Source organism: Coregonus lavaretus (genome assembly GCF_964263955.1).
Source record: "Coregonus lavaretus genome assembly, chromosome: 4".
NCBI lineage: Eukaryota > Metazoa > Chordata > Actinopteri > Salmoniformes > Salmonidae > Coregonus > Coregonus lavaretus.
Genome location: NC_139991.1, coordinates 8,769,314 through 8,783,933, shown reverse-complemented (window position 1 = coordinate 8,783,933; position 14,620 = coordinate 8,769,314). Strand labels below are relative to the sequence as shown.

Here is a 14,620-nt window from a genome sequence, read left to right as displayed (position 1 = left end):
CTATGGTTGAACACAGTGTTCACCACTAAAAAATGCATTCAAATGGAGTTCATTCAACTTTTTGAGTAGAGTTGTTCACTATTTAAAGAGAAGCCACCTACACACAGTCTGCTTATGCTGCCTTTCCATTTCATTATGTATTAGCATCTTTCTAATATTATCATAATATTTCCATTTTAATATGCATTATTATATGACCTAGATCAGGTCGTAAACCACAGCACTTTAAACAAAGTTATAGTTGGATTTTTCTTTGGTATCTACAGTGAGGGAAAAAAGTATTTGATCCCCTGCTGATTTTGTACGTTTGCCCACTGACAAAGAAATGATCAGTCTATAATTTTAATGGTAGGTTTATTTGAACAGTGAGAGACAGAATAACAACAAAAAAATCCAGAAAAACGCATGTCAAATATGTTATAAATTGATTTGCATTTTAATTAGGGAAATAAGTATTTGACTCCTTTGCAAAACATGACTTAGTACTTGGTGGCAAAACCCTTGTTGGCAATCACAGAGGTCAGACGTTTCTTGTAGTTGGCCACCAGGTTTGCACACATCTCAGGAGGGATTTTGTCCCACTCCTCTTTGCAGATCTTCTCCAAGTCATTAAGGTTTCGAGTCTGACGTTTGGCAACTCGAACATTCAGCTCCCTCCACACATTTTCTATGGGATTAAGGTCTGGAGACTGGCTAGGCCACTCCAGGACCTTAATGTTCTTCTTCTTGAGCAACTCCTTTGTTGCCTTGGCCGTGTGTTTTGGGTCATTGTCATGCTGGAATACCCATTCACGACCCATTTTCAATGCCCTGGCTGAGGGAAGGAGGTTCTCACCCAAGATTTGACGGTACATGGCCCCGTCCATCGTCCCTTTGATGCGGTGAAGTTGTCCTGTCCCCTTAGCAGAAAAACACCCCCAAAGCATAATGTTTCCACCTCCATGTTTGACAGTGGGGATGGTGTTCTTGGGGTCATAGGCAGCATTCCTCCTCCTCCAAACACGGCGAGTTGAGTTGATGCCAAAGAGCTCCATTTTGGTCTCATCTGACCACAACACTTTCACCCAGTTCTCCTCTGAATCATTCAGATGTTCATTGGCAAACTTCAGACGGGCATGTATATGTGCTTTCTTGAGCAGGGGGACCTTGCGGGCGCTGCAGGATTTCAGTCCTTCACGGCGTAGTGTGTTACCAATTGTTTTCTTGGTGACTATGGTCCCAGCTGCCTTGAGATCATTGACAATATCCTCCCGTGTAGTTCTGGGCTGATTCCTCACCATTCTCATGATCATTGCAACTCCAAGAGGTGAGATCTTGCATGGAGCCCCAGGCCGAGGGAGATTGACAGTTATTTTGTGTTTCTTCCATTTGCAAATAATCGCACCAACTGTTGTCACCTTCTCACCAAGCTGCTTGGCGATGGTCTTGTAGCCCATTCCAGCCTTGTGTAGGTCTACAATCTTGTCCCTGATATCCTTGGAGAGCTCTTTGGTCTTGGCCATGGTGGAGAGTTTGGAATCTGATTGATTGATTGCTTCTGTGGACAGGTGTCTTTTATACAGGTAACAAGCTGAGATTAGGAGCACTCCCTTTAAGAGTGTGCTCCTAATCTCAGCTCGTTACCTGTATAAAAGACACCTGGGAGCCAGAAATCTTTCTGATTGAGAGGGGGTCAAATACTTATTTCCCTCATTAAAATGCAAATCAATTTATAACATTTTTGACATGCATTTTTCTGGATTTTTTGTTGTTGTTATTCTGTCTCTCACTGTTCAAATAAACCTACCATTAAAATTATAGACTGATCATTTCTTTGTCAGTGGGCAAACGTACAAAATCAGCAGGGGATCAAATACTTTTTTCCCTCACTGTATATCAGTTTGAAGTGAAACAATTGAAGACTGTGGGGGCCCACGCCTGACTCCTACTGTTCAACTCACTAAAGGGAGGAATCTGTAACATGCAGTAACACAGATAGGACAGCAGTATGCGCCATTACTTGACTGGCCAGCACCCATTTAAAGTCGTCAGCCAGCACTCAGAACACCTAATTTCAACTGTTAACATTGATTAAATAAAAAACATAAATATATGTCAGCTACTTCAATAAAATAATTTCTGCATCAGTCATACAATTAGATATGAGTTCAGGCAATGTTTTTTTTATATGGATTAGGCTTTAAAACTGTTAAAAACATTTCATATGGGCTAAGTTTTTTTTATTGTCTCAAAAAATAACTATCAGTCAACATAAAGTCTGTGTCTGTGACATTTGAGATCTAAGAGACAGAAATTACTAACATAAACGTAGAAGTTCTAGTAAGTTGTTCATATTGACTTCATAAAGGCTAGGTGATATGTAGCATTTTTATTAAATATATGGACACTTTTATGAACAATAGCCTATAGGCTACAGCTATTGAGACCGCAGTTTCTATTATATTAAACAAAAAAGAACCACAAACAAGTAGAGAGGAGATCCGATCAGGGAGAGTTGAGTTTTGAGAGTAACCATCTCTCCAGCTCAACCTATTTGTGGAGCCAATTGAATAGTACGCAGAGTGACTCTTATCGTTCATACCGCCGCTACATCATGTTTGACAGGCTGCCAAAAACACTTTGGTTTCATTTCTTCAATTGTGAAACTCCTCAGCTACTTCAGTTACACTGCTTCAACAAAGTTTAAATGTCAGTCTATCACCTTCAGTCAGATAGCCTTAAAAAACTTAGCAAACAGTCACATCTCTAAGAATTGAAAATAAAAAAGACCCACAAACAAGTAAAGAGGGGTTCCGATCAGGGAAAGTTGAGTTGGGGTTCCGATCTGGGAATGTTGAGTTGCGTTTAACAATTTCTCCAGCTCAACCTACTTGTAGAGCGGAATTGAACAGCGTGCAGAGTGACTCTTATCTTTCATATAAATCAAATAAAATTGTATTTGTCACATGCGCCGAATACAACAGGTGTAGACTTTACCGTGAAACCCTTTCCCAACAATGCAGTAAAAAAATCTGTTAAATAAAAAAAAGTTAATAGTAACGCAATAAAATAACAATAACGAGGCTATATACTGTGCAAGGAGTACCGGTACCGAGTCAATGTGCAGGGGTACGAGGTAATTTATGTAATATGTACATGTAGGTAGGGCTAAAAGTGTCTAGGCAATCAGGACAGATAATAAACAGAGTAGCAGCAGCATATGTGAAAAGTGTGAATGTGTGAGTCTGTGTGAGGAGTCAATATGCATGTTTGTGAGCATATATAGTGTGTGTGTGTTGGAGTGTCAGTATGGTATGTGTGAGTGTGTGGGTAGAGTCTGAGTGTGCATAGAGTCAGTGAAAGAGAGTCAGTGCAAAAAACAGGGGGTCAATGCAAATAGTCCAGGTAGCCATTTGATTAACTGTTCAGCAGTCTTATGGCTTGGGGGTAGAAGCTGTCCAGGAGCCTTTTGGTCTCAGACTTTGCGATCCGGTACCGCTTGCCATGCGGTAGCAGAGAGAACAGTCTATGACTTGGGTGGCTGGAGTCTTTGACAATTTTTAGGGCCTTCCTCTGACACTGTCTGGTATAGAGGTCCTGGATGGCAGGGAGCTCTGTCCCAGTGATGTACTGGGCCGTACGCACTACCCTCTTCTTCAATTGTGAAACTGCTCTGCTACTTTAGGTACACTGCTTCAACCAAGCTCAAATGTCGGTCTATTTCACATTCAGTCAGATAGCCCTAAATAATGTAGCAAGCAGGTAGGGATGACCAGGATATTCTCTTGATAAGTGCGTGAATTTGACAATTTTTCTGTCCTGCTAAGCATTCAAAATGTAACGAGTACTTTTGGGTGTCAGAGAAAATGTATGGACCAAAAGTACATTATTTTCTTTAGGAATGTAGTGAAATAAAAGTTGTCCCAAAAAACTACTTAAGTTGTACTTTAAATAATTTTTACTTAAGTACTTTACACCACTGAACTCCAAGGTATCCTTGACTCAATCTACATTTCCTCAGCCTGTTTGAAGATACTGGCCACTTGCCAGCCACATGCCATGCCAGCCACTTAACATAATATTATGCTCCTCATGGTGTCAACTAAGTAGACAAAGGTGTGCCTGTTGTGTGATGCAATAAAAGAAAGACAAAATTCAAAAAGGTTTTAATATAATCTTTTAAATTCATACCGGTAATCAGGAGTGACCGCCCATTTCTAAAACGAATATTCTCTGAGCCTCACTTAGCGTATAAAAACATAGGCAGGTTTACTCAGTGGATTTGTGGCTGCATGCTGAGGTTGTTTGCACATTGGATAACAAAGACTGGTGCATGTGTGTCAATCTGCAACTTATACACTGTAGAATTGGAGGAGATAGGGGTTACAATTAGTATATTCCTGATATAGAAAAATAAACACATTTATGTATACAACCAACATATCACCTGTAGAATAGTTCAGCCTTTCTATTTAACTTTTCCTCTCCCACAAAAAGCTACAAAACAGGAGCTTGATATAAGACGTGCACGCACGCACACACACACACACGTCCCATTTCACAGACTCTGACCAAAAATATACGTCCCCGAACAGATAGGCCGGGGTGACAAAAATTCGCAGACCGATTTCTGGTTCCAGTTCACCCCTGATGTGAACTCATGAAAACTTACTCATCAGAACATGAGCAGGTTACAAACAGAAATATGCAATACAACCAAACAATACAAATGAAACAGCAGATTTGACACTACATTTGAAAAATATTCACTACTGAACTTCCTGAACATACACATATCATCATAGTTGAATCTGGATACGGATGTCAAAACACAGAGACAGACAAAATATATATGTACTGTTCCTTGACAGTGTCAGTTCAGTATAAAAATACACCAAAATAATGAGCATTTTACAATAGAATTCAGAGTTGAGACTTGTGAAAATTACAAATAAAAAATCTCTCCACATGCTCACACACACACATACACTTTGAGGGAGAAACAGACAAGATATAAAATGCACCAGCAACTGAAGAGAACTGTAAGCCTCATCAATAGTATCAATAGATTAGGACTGGTAAAGGCTTTTAATGGATTTACATGTTGTTGTCAGTATATTGTGGTGTTGTGGCTGGTCTTGTGTGCCTGACTCATAGGAGACACTATGTTGCGGCAGGTGATGGAGCTGATCTTCTCTTCCTGCTGTGACTCTAGCACCACTATGTGGGCACTGGAGTAGCTGCACTCCTCACATGTACAGCTCATTGCAGCTCCTCACAGCACCTATCCCTCCCTACCCCTAGGACTACAATATGGTAATAGCTCTACCTATCCAACTGTTTCAGATGTACATAAGTGCCTAGGTGTAGTGGTTGATTTTGCCTTGAGCATCCCATTCATTTCCTTTCCTCAACCCAAGCCATCTTTACTCGCTCCAAATGTAGCACAACTCAACTTTTAAAAACACATCCACTGCCGCTTCAGTAGCACAGATCAAAAAATATATTCCACGACATCATTAAAGCTTATAAGCCAGTAAGGGAGGGCTGCTCTCCAGGATAAGTTGCATCACCTAAATTACTTCCTGTTCAGACATCAACGAAGGGGACGCGACAAAAATAAAGAGTATGAAAATTATCAAAAACTGTTTGTTCATCAATTCAGCTTCTACTACAAGACTCCAAAAATAGACCACTTCATCTGTTTGTTAGTCCTCAAAGAATTGTTTTAAAAAAGTGTTATTTTCTTTCTTTAAAAAGGCCTGTTCATGTGAGCCTGATTACCCATGGTTCATAGGTCAAAGGTTGAGGATGGGGATGTCGAAGAGGTCGCAGAGGCCCTCGCTCTCATCCAGGTTATAGATGTAGTCATGGTCCCCCGGGGGAGGAGAGAGGCGGAGGAGTGGAGAGAACACTGGCAGAGAGAGAGGGAGAGAGTGGGATAGAAACATGAATAACTGGAATCATCTAGTCAAAGTAAAGGTGGTTATAAGATAATCCGTTTTAGACTCACCTTCTGAAGCCATAAGTTCCTCTAGTAGATCTGCACTCACCATCTCTACACACAGAGAGAGAGAGAGAGAGAGAGAGAGAGAGAGAGAGAGAGAGAGAGAGAGAGAGAGAGAGAGAGAGAGAGAGAGAGAGAGAGAGAGAGAGAGAGAGAGAGAGAGAGAGAGAGAGAGAGAGAGAGAGAGAGAGAGAGAGAGGGGTGAGGTGAGAGAGTGTCTGCTGTACACATAAAGATACGGTTTATCATTAACTTACAGTGGGGAAAAAAAGTATTTAGTCAGCCACCAATTGTGCAAGTTCTCCCACTTAAAAAGATGAGACCTGTAATTTTCATCATAGGTACACGTCAACTATGACAGACAAATTGAGAGAAAAATAATCCAGAAAATCACATTGTAGGATTTGTAATGAATTTATTTGCAAATTATGGTGGAAAATAAGTATTTGGTCACCTACAAACAAGCAAGATTTCTGGCTCTCACAGACCTGTAACTTCTTCTTTAAGAGGCTCCTCTGTCCTCCACTCGTTACCTGTATTAATGGCACCTGTTTGAACTTGTTATCAGTATAAAAGACACCTGTCCACAACCTCAAACAGTCACACTCCAAACTCCACTATGGCCAAGACCAAAGAGCTGTCAAAGGACACCAGAAACAAAATTGTAGACCTGCACCAGGCTGGGAAGACTGAATCTGCAATAGGTAAGCAGCTTGGTTTGAAGAAATCAACTGTGGGAGTTAATTATTAGGAAATGGAAGACATACAAGACCACTGATAATCTCCCTCGATCTGGGGCTCAATGCAAGATCTCACCCCGTGGGGTCAAAATAATCACAAGAACGGTGAGCAAAAATCCCAGAACCACATGAGGGGACCTAGTGAATGACCTGCAGAGAGCTGGGACCAAAGTAACAAAGCCTACCATCAGTAACGCACTACGCCGCCAGGGACTCAAATCCTGCAGTGCCAGACATGTCCCCCTGCTTAAGCCAGTACATGTCTGAAGTTTGCTAGAGTGCATTTGGATGATCCAGAAGAGGATTGGGAGAATGTCAAATGGTCATATGAAACCAAAATATAACTTTTTGGTAAAAACTCAACTTGACGTGTTTGGAGGACAAAGAATGCTGAGTTGCATCCAAAGAACACCATACCTACTGTGAAGCATGGGGGTGGAAACATCATTCTTTGGGGCTGTTTTTCTGCAAAGGGACCAGGATGACTGATCCGTGTAAAGGAAAGAATGAATGGGGCCATGTATCGTGAGATTTTGAGTGAAAACCTCCTTCATCAGCAAGGGCATTGAAGATGAAACGTGGCTGGGTCTTTCAGCATGACAATGATCCCAAACACACCGCCCGGGCAACGAAAGAGTGGCTTCGTAAGAAGCATTTCAATGTCCTGGAGTGGCCTAGCCAGTCTCCAGATCTCAACCCCATAGAAAATATTTGGAGGGAGTTGAAAGTCTGTGTTGCCCAGCGACAGCCCCAAAACATCACTGCTCTAGAGGAGATCTGCATGGAGGAATGGGCCAAAATACCAGCAACAGTGTGTGAAAACCTTGTGAAGACTTACAGAAAACATTTGACCTGTGTCATTACCAACAAAGGGTATATAACAAAGTATTGAAAAACTTCTGTTATTGACCAAATACTTATTTTCCACCATAATTTGCAAATAAATTCATAAAAAATCCTACAATGTGGTTTTCTGGAAAAAATAATCTCAATTTGTCTGTCATAGTTGACGTGTACCTATGATGACAATTACAGGCCTCTCTCATCTTTTTAAGTGGGAGAACTTGCACAATTGGTGGCTGACTAAATACTTTTTTCCCCCACTGTAATTACCTGAAATACAATGCAAGGGTCTGTTTGGATACATTTAAATAAAGTTTAAGACACGATACACATGCACACACACATGCAGTCACAAACAGTACCTTTAGCGGGGTCAAACATGTCAGAAAAGTATTTGGGGAAATCCAGCACTGAAAAACACAAGGCACAATATGAACACCATACAAGCACACAAGAGGTTGTTTTTATATGGTAGAGCCCTTTCACACACCGTTTTCCTGTGTACATTTATTAAACAACCAAAAATAAAACAGCTTGCACACACACACATTTCTATATCAGGCAGGCATTGTACATCATTTGTTGCCACACAGGTGCTTCCTGTGTTACAGTGCATTGGGCATAGCCAGGGTTTTAATGTAAAAAAAAAAATGTGGTCGGAAGTGTGTGCTTACTAAACAGATAAACAATGTACGTTACGTGTGTGTTTGTGAGAGACCGTTGGAGTACTAGCCCAGTGCCAAGGTTTATCTCCCACTAATAATTTAATTATTTTATCAAAATAATTTAACATGCTTTTTTGCAATAATCACTGATCTGGCATTCAAATCAGTCTATGAAAATTGCCTTTTTGTTACAAATTTTACCAGAACCATGCATAATGCACATTCACTAATAATGACTAACTTCTTGTAGCAGGCATTATAGAACATTTACACAGGTCTCATAAACAAATTAGACAGCTAGCATAACAATCTTTGACTAAAATGCTGCTAGCGGTACATGGTACCGCAATGCGCGTGTGACAAACTGAGCAGAATGAAATGTTCATTGATACTCCTGTTTTAGTAGTGTCTGCTCTGCGCGCAATTTGAGGAGTTGAGACATAAATAGGGTACCGTTAGAAAGTAAAATAATTACAGTAAAATAATGTCTCAAGGTATTTCGGTGTCCATATGACCGATTCTGTTGGACCAAACCTCAAATGCAAATAGCGAGTTGAAACCCGCTTGTCAGAGAGGAAGAAGTGATCTCTCATCTTTGTTGTTGTGAGTGGCAGGGAGAGGGGCTTGGTGTGTATGTGTAAACAGAGAGGAAGAGGCGAAGTGAGAGGTTTGACAAATGTTGACAAATGTTTCACAAATGTTTCCCTCGCAAAAATCTGTCCAAAATAAACCCAATGCGTTTCTATGGGCTTATTTTGGACCTAAGCTTGTCACCTGCCTTCCCACCTTTGGGACAACGACTCCCATTGTTAGGGAAGAGACATTAGCATATTGTCATTATATATAGATCTCTGGTGTAAATGGGAAGAGGCACACAGCACAGAAGGAGCGAAGGAGACGGGACCAAAAAGACAACAAAAGGACATAAACACTATTCTGAGATACAGGCATTTGGAATATTGCGCAAAAACATAAATTAGAAATGCGATATATCGCCCTGCCCTAGTCTGTGTGCCAAAGCACAAGTGACAGTCAAGGATCCTTGCTGGCTGTACGTCCTGTGATGGGTTGTAAATCATCAAGGGCCGGCTGCAGAGCATGCAACTCTGCTGTCCTCAGAACTGGATAATTATTCAATGATTCACATTTGTACCTAACCTTCCTCTCTTATTAGGCCTAGGCTTCTATACGTTGTATAGGTAGGTTGTAGCCTGCATTGCTAATAATAGGCTATGGAAATAGGCCAACTCTACACATCGTTTCTTTCATAAGCTTTGTTCAGCTGTAAGGTTTGTTCAAACAACTCGTTGGATTTTTCTATCTTGCTTTTGTTTGTTCTACATCTCATTATTCAAAAAACAAGCTACAACTTTGAGATAGCCTAGAACGCCGTTAGATCATGAAGTAGCACTGCGGGAGAAAGCCAGCATGCATAAAAACGTAAGTCATATTCATATCAAATGGAGAGAAGAGACAACATTTGGCTTTTAAAATAATTACACACCTGAGTGTCCGCGATAAAAAATAAAATAGGCTTCGGCTATAGGGCCCAGATCATCCAACATTGAGAGGAAAAAACTAACATTTTCTGACTGGACATTTTGCGGCACTTTGGTGAAAATCTTAGCTCTGTCTAAATTGTTCTCTTGCATTCTGTAAATTGTTTGTAACATATTTATTGAAATAGGTTATGCGGTCAAGTTGAAATAGGCTATACATCATCTGTCGCATCACAATGTCGTCTCCGTCGACGCTGGCTGCCAATCATCTTCAATATCCGATACTATCGTAATATCGCCCAACCCTATTGCTGCTACCACACAACGCGCACACACAGATAAACTGAATTCTAACTCACAGTCAGATGAATCGGATTTGATTGGTTCAAAGACAGTCGAGTTGTTGTCCAATGAAGCAGAAGACTGGAGGGACCGGGTATCCAATGGTGGTTGCTGATCAGGGTTTTCAGTGCTGGGGGTGTCTGGTCAGGAGAGGGAGAGAGAGGGAGTGAGCGAGAGAGAGAGTTATATGGACACAGAGGTGGACATGGGACAATTCAACGATATTGTATTGAGAGTTTAGCAGACCATGAGAGATATAACAGTGAGGTCACCTGATGGCTTAGCTGCTGTATTTGCTTTAGGCTTGCCGGTGGCCAGACTCTGGGTGGTCTTGACATATGTGTGGGTGGGTGTGTTAGTGGCAGTGGTTGTGTCAGCAGAGGCTGCAGTAGACTTGGCGTTCTGCAGCATTTCCTCAGGGGGCGGGACTGGCAGCACCATGGGGGTGGAGTTAACTGGGTCCTTGTTGATAAGCAGTACATCAATGGGCCCAGAAGTGCTCTTCAGATGGATCTGATACCTCCTCTGACCGTTTTGCACCTAAAAGTGGAGACAAACACACACAGAAGACTGACACAGACTGACTAGGGGGAGGAGGAGGAGGAGGCAGAAACTAATCGAACTTACAGCTTCAGGTATGGGCACCTCCAGCTGCGTACCAGAGGGCGCACGCACCGCCAAGAGGGTATCATCTTTGAAGCAGCTGCAGATGTCCTCATGGTTAACATAGGCCAGAGTTGGTCAGAGTTAAGGTCAGACACGCACCTTTACACTTAACAGAGTATTATAACAGTGTTAACGCTGGCAAGTGTATCCTCTGCTATTGTACAGACAAGATGGAGCTGCAGCTCTTTTCTATACGTTTCTAATGGTGTGGACTGTGGACTGACATGGATACCTATGTAAGGTTAGGTTGAGGTAACAATTTAGATGTTGGTGTAGGTATGAGTATGTGGGTACATAGTAAGGATATGGACTATTGTGTGTGTCCTCGGTCACGTTCTTGATGCTTTGTTGGACCCACACCCTCTGCTGATCCAGCTCACTTTCCCTCATATCCAGATCTTCAAGCTCCGACTTCAGGTCAATCAGCCTGTCACCAATCTCCCTTGTGTTACAGCCTGGCCCAACTCCCCTTAGACAGAGAGTGTAGAGAAATGTAAGCACATACTGCATGCATACCTACACACATACAAGCGCGCGAACATACACACACTTACTCACTTCCACTGAATACTGTTCTTGGACTTCTTCTCGATCAGGCCGATGCCCTCCAGCACATTGGTGATGTCATAGATGCGCCTCTTCTGTCTGACGGCCAGGGTGTCTGCTGCCTACAAGAGCAGGAAAAACAACATTACTCACAACGCAACTGTCAAAGGTCACCCTCTCTCATCAGGAGCAAAATAACTTAATGAATTATTTTAAAACGCAAGCACCCAAATGTCCCTACCAAGGCTATTCTCCTTAGGGGGGGGGTGCATCATCCAGCGTGGGGTTAATAACAAATCACAAAGGTCAGAGCCTGTGAGACTGAGGCCTGTCAACCAATCACTGGATGGGTCATAGCCCTGGTAGCCAGTAATAGGAGAGGTCACAACCCTATGTGCCTATCAGAGGGGGGACTAAACAATGCGGACAATATTGACAGACCGTGACAAAGCCACCCGCTGAGCGATGAGACACGGCTTGTCTCTCTTTTACACACACTCTCTTTCAGTGTTTTACCCTCTCTTTTATTTCTCAAACTCCTTACTGACATTAACCTAGATAATGTAACCGTTTTACACTTAGTTTTATATTAGAGTTTAAGCTTCTATTTTATTTTAGAGTATAAATCATCACGATCGCAGTGCATGTGTAATTGCCGGCTTTTGGCCGATAAAAAAAATGAAATGCCGATAAATACAATTGTTGCTGGTCAAATTGACTGGGAGAAAAAGCAATCCCATTACAAAATAATACTTTTTATTCATTGATTGAAATATCAGTTGATGGAAATACATTTGACCGTCATGCTCATCGGTCTATAGGTTAAAGCTGCAATATGTCACTTTTTGGGCAACGCGACCAAATTCACATAGAAATGTGAGTTACAGATCTGTCATTCTCATTGAAAGCAAGTCTAAGAAGCGGTAGATCTGTTCTATGTGCGCTATTTCTATGCTTCCTGTTCTTAAGTTTCGTTTTTTCATCTTTTACTTTCAGTTTTGTACACCAGCTTCAAACTGCTGAAAATACAATATTTTTGGTTATGGAAAATATATATCACAGCGGTTTAGATGGTAGAATGATTCTCTACACTATACTTGCTTGTTTTGTCACATAAATTGAAATTAGGCGAACTATTACAATTTTTGCAACCAGGAAATGGTGGATCGATTTCTGTATCGTGTAGCTTTAATTTACCAAATTTAGTGGAATTAAATTGGGACGTGTGTATTTTCGTTAGTCGTCATGTATCTTATTACAGAGCCCATTTGGAGCGGAAGATCCCTTGTAAGACAGCGCTAGAGCTGCTGCTGCAGATCCTCAGCTCGTTGCTGCTGGAGTGTCATTGCGCAACAATTCTAAATGCAATCACGTGTTAAAAACTGTTTTGATGGCCATGATTAAAAATAGCAACTATTTTTTTATTTCTCAACTGGTAATTGAAGCATGCCTCCCATTCGCCATTTAAAGGGATACTTCAGGATTTTGGCAATGAGGCCCTTTATCTACTTCCCCAGAATCAGATGAACTTGTGGATACCATTTTAATGTCTCTGCGTGCAGTTTGAAGGAATTTGATAACTAGTGCTAGCACAATTGGTAACTAGCGTTAGCATAATGAGTGGAAGTCTATGGTATCTGCTAGCATGCTAGCAGATACCCATAGACTTCCAGTGATTGCGCTAACGCTAGTTAGTATTGGCTCGCGAAACTACCTCAAACGTCCTTCATACTGGACACAGAGACATAAAAATGGTATCCACGAGTTCATCTGATTCTGGGGAAGTAGATAATGGGCCTCATTGCCGAAATCACGAAGTATCCCTTTAAGCATTACACAGTTAGTCTACACCTGTTGTTTACGAGGCATGTCACAAATGTTTCTAACGGAAACGCTGGTGTTTGTGTCTATGTCATATTCCACAGACTGCATCTCCTCGGAGTTTGTTGCACATCTGTTACAACACTATGCAGCAATTTCAACCAAACCAGGCAGTCCTTAGACTTATATAGGTCATAAGATTGCAGACTTTGCGACGACACTAAAACATAAACAACCCATAGCTAATAATTCTCACACAGTCAAGACAGTCAAAAGAGATGAAGCCCATCATCACTCACTACTTTGAGATCGAGCACCCCGTCTTTCGCTTCCTGCAGCAAAGTAACGAACTTCGTGGTGAGCAGTCCGAGGCTCCTCTCGTGTCTCAGAGACTGGGGAGCATCGGGACCTTCCAGCTCGGTTCGGCTCACCTCCAGCTCCATAACCACTCTGAATTGTTTGGATGAGATAGTGAATGGGAGGTTTCCCTAAATGCTGTCGAGCACTGGGCCTATGCCCTCGACCGTCCTAGTCCTGTGCAACCGCAGGGAGAGTTGCAACCCTGGGAAAGCTGTGCCGACTACGGGGTCAGTGGTCGGTCCAGTTCGTCTCCCCGTGAGCCAGAACACAGTAAGCAGCCATCCAGCAATGAGGTCCTGTGCTGAGCCGTTGGAGGCGGGCTGAAAGCTGGGATGATTTGAAGCGGAGGGAGCGTCTGCAAAGAGAGGACACCACGGGAAAATGAAACGAAAAATACATAACTACTCACTGTACCATAACCTACTGTATGCATTGCACACGGATACGAAGCTACAGTAGAGTAGCTAGCTATATATATCTTACAGTTCCTACTCCAATTTGATTTGATCAGATTGTTTATGAGTGCAAAATACCTAGTTAGCAGTAAATGCAAGCCGGTTTCGATTAGACCTCCGCCACTGGATTGGCAACTTTGGCCAACCACCTAGTTACTTTAGCTAGCTACAGTAGTTAGAACAACAAGGTAACTAACTAGGTAGTTAACGTTAGGTATCTGATACCAGCTGAATGTTAACGTTAGCTAATGAATCAATAATGTACATTAGGTACATGCATATAACTATAACTAAAACAACGATGGCTAGTGGCTAACCGGCTTCCATCAACTAAACGTTAGGTGGCAAGAGATAACTACCGTTAGCTAGCTAGCTAACTCGCCCGATTAGCAGCAGACTAGCTAGCTACAGTACAGTACCTAAATTAGCTATCTCCTTTCACAAAAGTCGTGATGAATGGATGTGTACTTACCAATGAGTTAGTGAGGTATCATCAAGGCAATATTCCAACATTGGAATGCTGTTCAAATTGAGTTAGTTTCATCGATATATTGTATGAAGCAAGCAATATAACGTTAGCTAATCACTCAGGGCATTTATTTAACTAATATTCGAAAGGCTGTTTAGAAACTCGCTCCTACTGCATCTTTCATCCAACAGAATCAACCATTTTTCTTCCTGTTCACGAATGCCTCGC

The 14,620-nt window shown here is 41.8% G+C and overlaps 1 protein-coding gene across 1 annotated transcript; it reads right to left on the bottom strand.

Moving 5' to 3' along the window:
• Window positions 1-4,131: 4,131 nt before the first annotated feature.
• LOC311127908 (transcription factor E2F4-like) lies at window positions 4,132-14,620 on the bottom strand. The gene is made up of 10 exons (XM_084159807.1): window positions 14,396-14,620; window positions 13,408-13,823; window positions 11,300-11,409; window positions 11,053-11,210; window positions 10,703-10,815; window positions 10,348-10,615; window positions 10,093-10,215; window positions 7,932-7,979; window positions 5,993-6,037; window positions 4,132-5,893 (listed from the first exon to the last, which is right to left on the bottom strand). Exons 2-10 carry the CDS (start codon window positions 13,549-13,551, stop codon window positions 5,778-5,780), a joined length of 1,125 nt encoding a protein of 374 aa, XP_084015933.1. The 5' UTR covers window positions 13,552-13,823; window positions 14,396-14,620; the 3' UTR covers window positions 4,132-5,777.

Bases quoted from the DNA above. Each gene is read 5' to 3' on its own strand.
- LOC311127908 (XM_084159807.1), bottom strand. From the start codon at position 13,551: ATGGAGCTGGAGGTGAGCCGAACCGAGCTGGAAGGTCCCGATGCTCCC. The intron at 11,410-13,407 runs GTGAGTGATGAT...CTGCTCTTGTAG, and splicing joins GGGTGCTCGATCTCAAAGTA to GCAGCAGACACCCTGGCCGT. The intron at 11,211-11,299 runs GTGAGTAAGTGT...TCTCTGTCTAAG, and splicing joins AAGAACAGTATTCAGTGGAA to GGGAGTTGGGCCAGGCTGTA.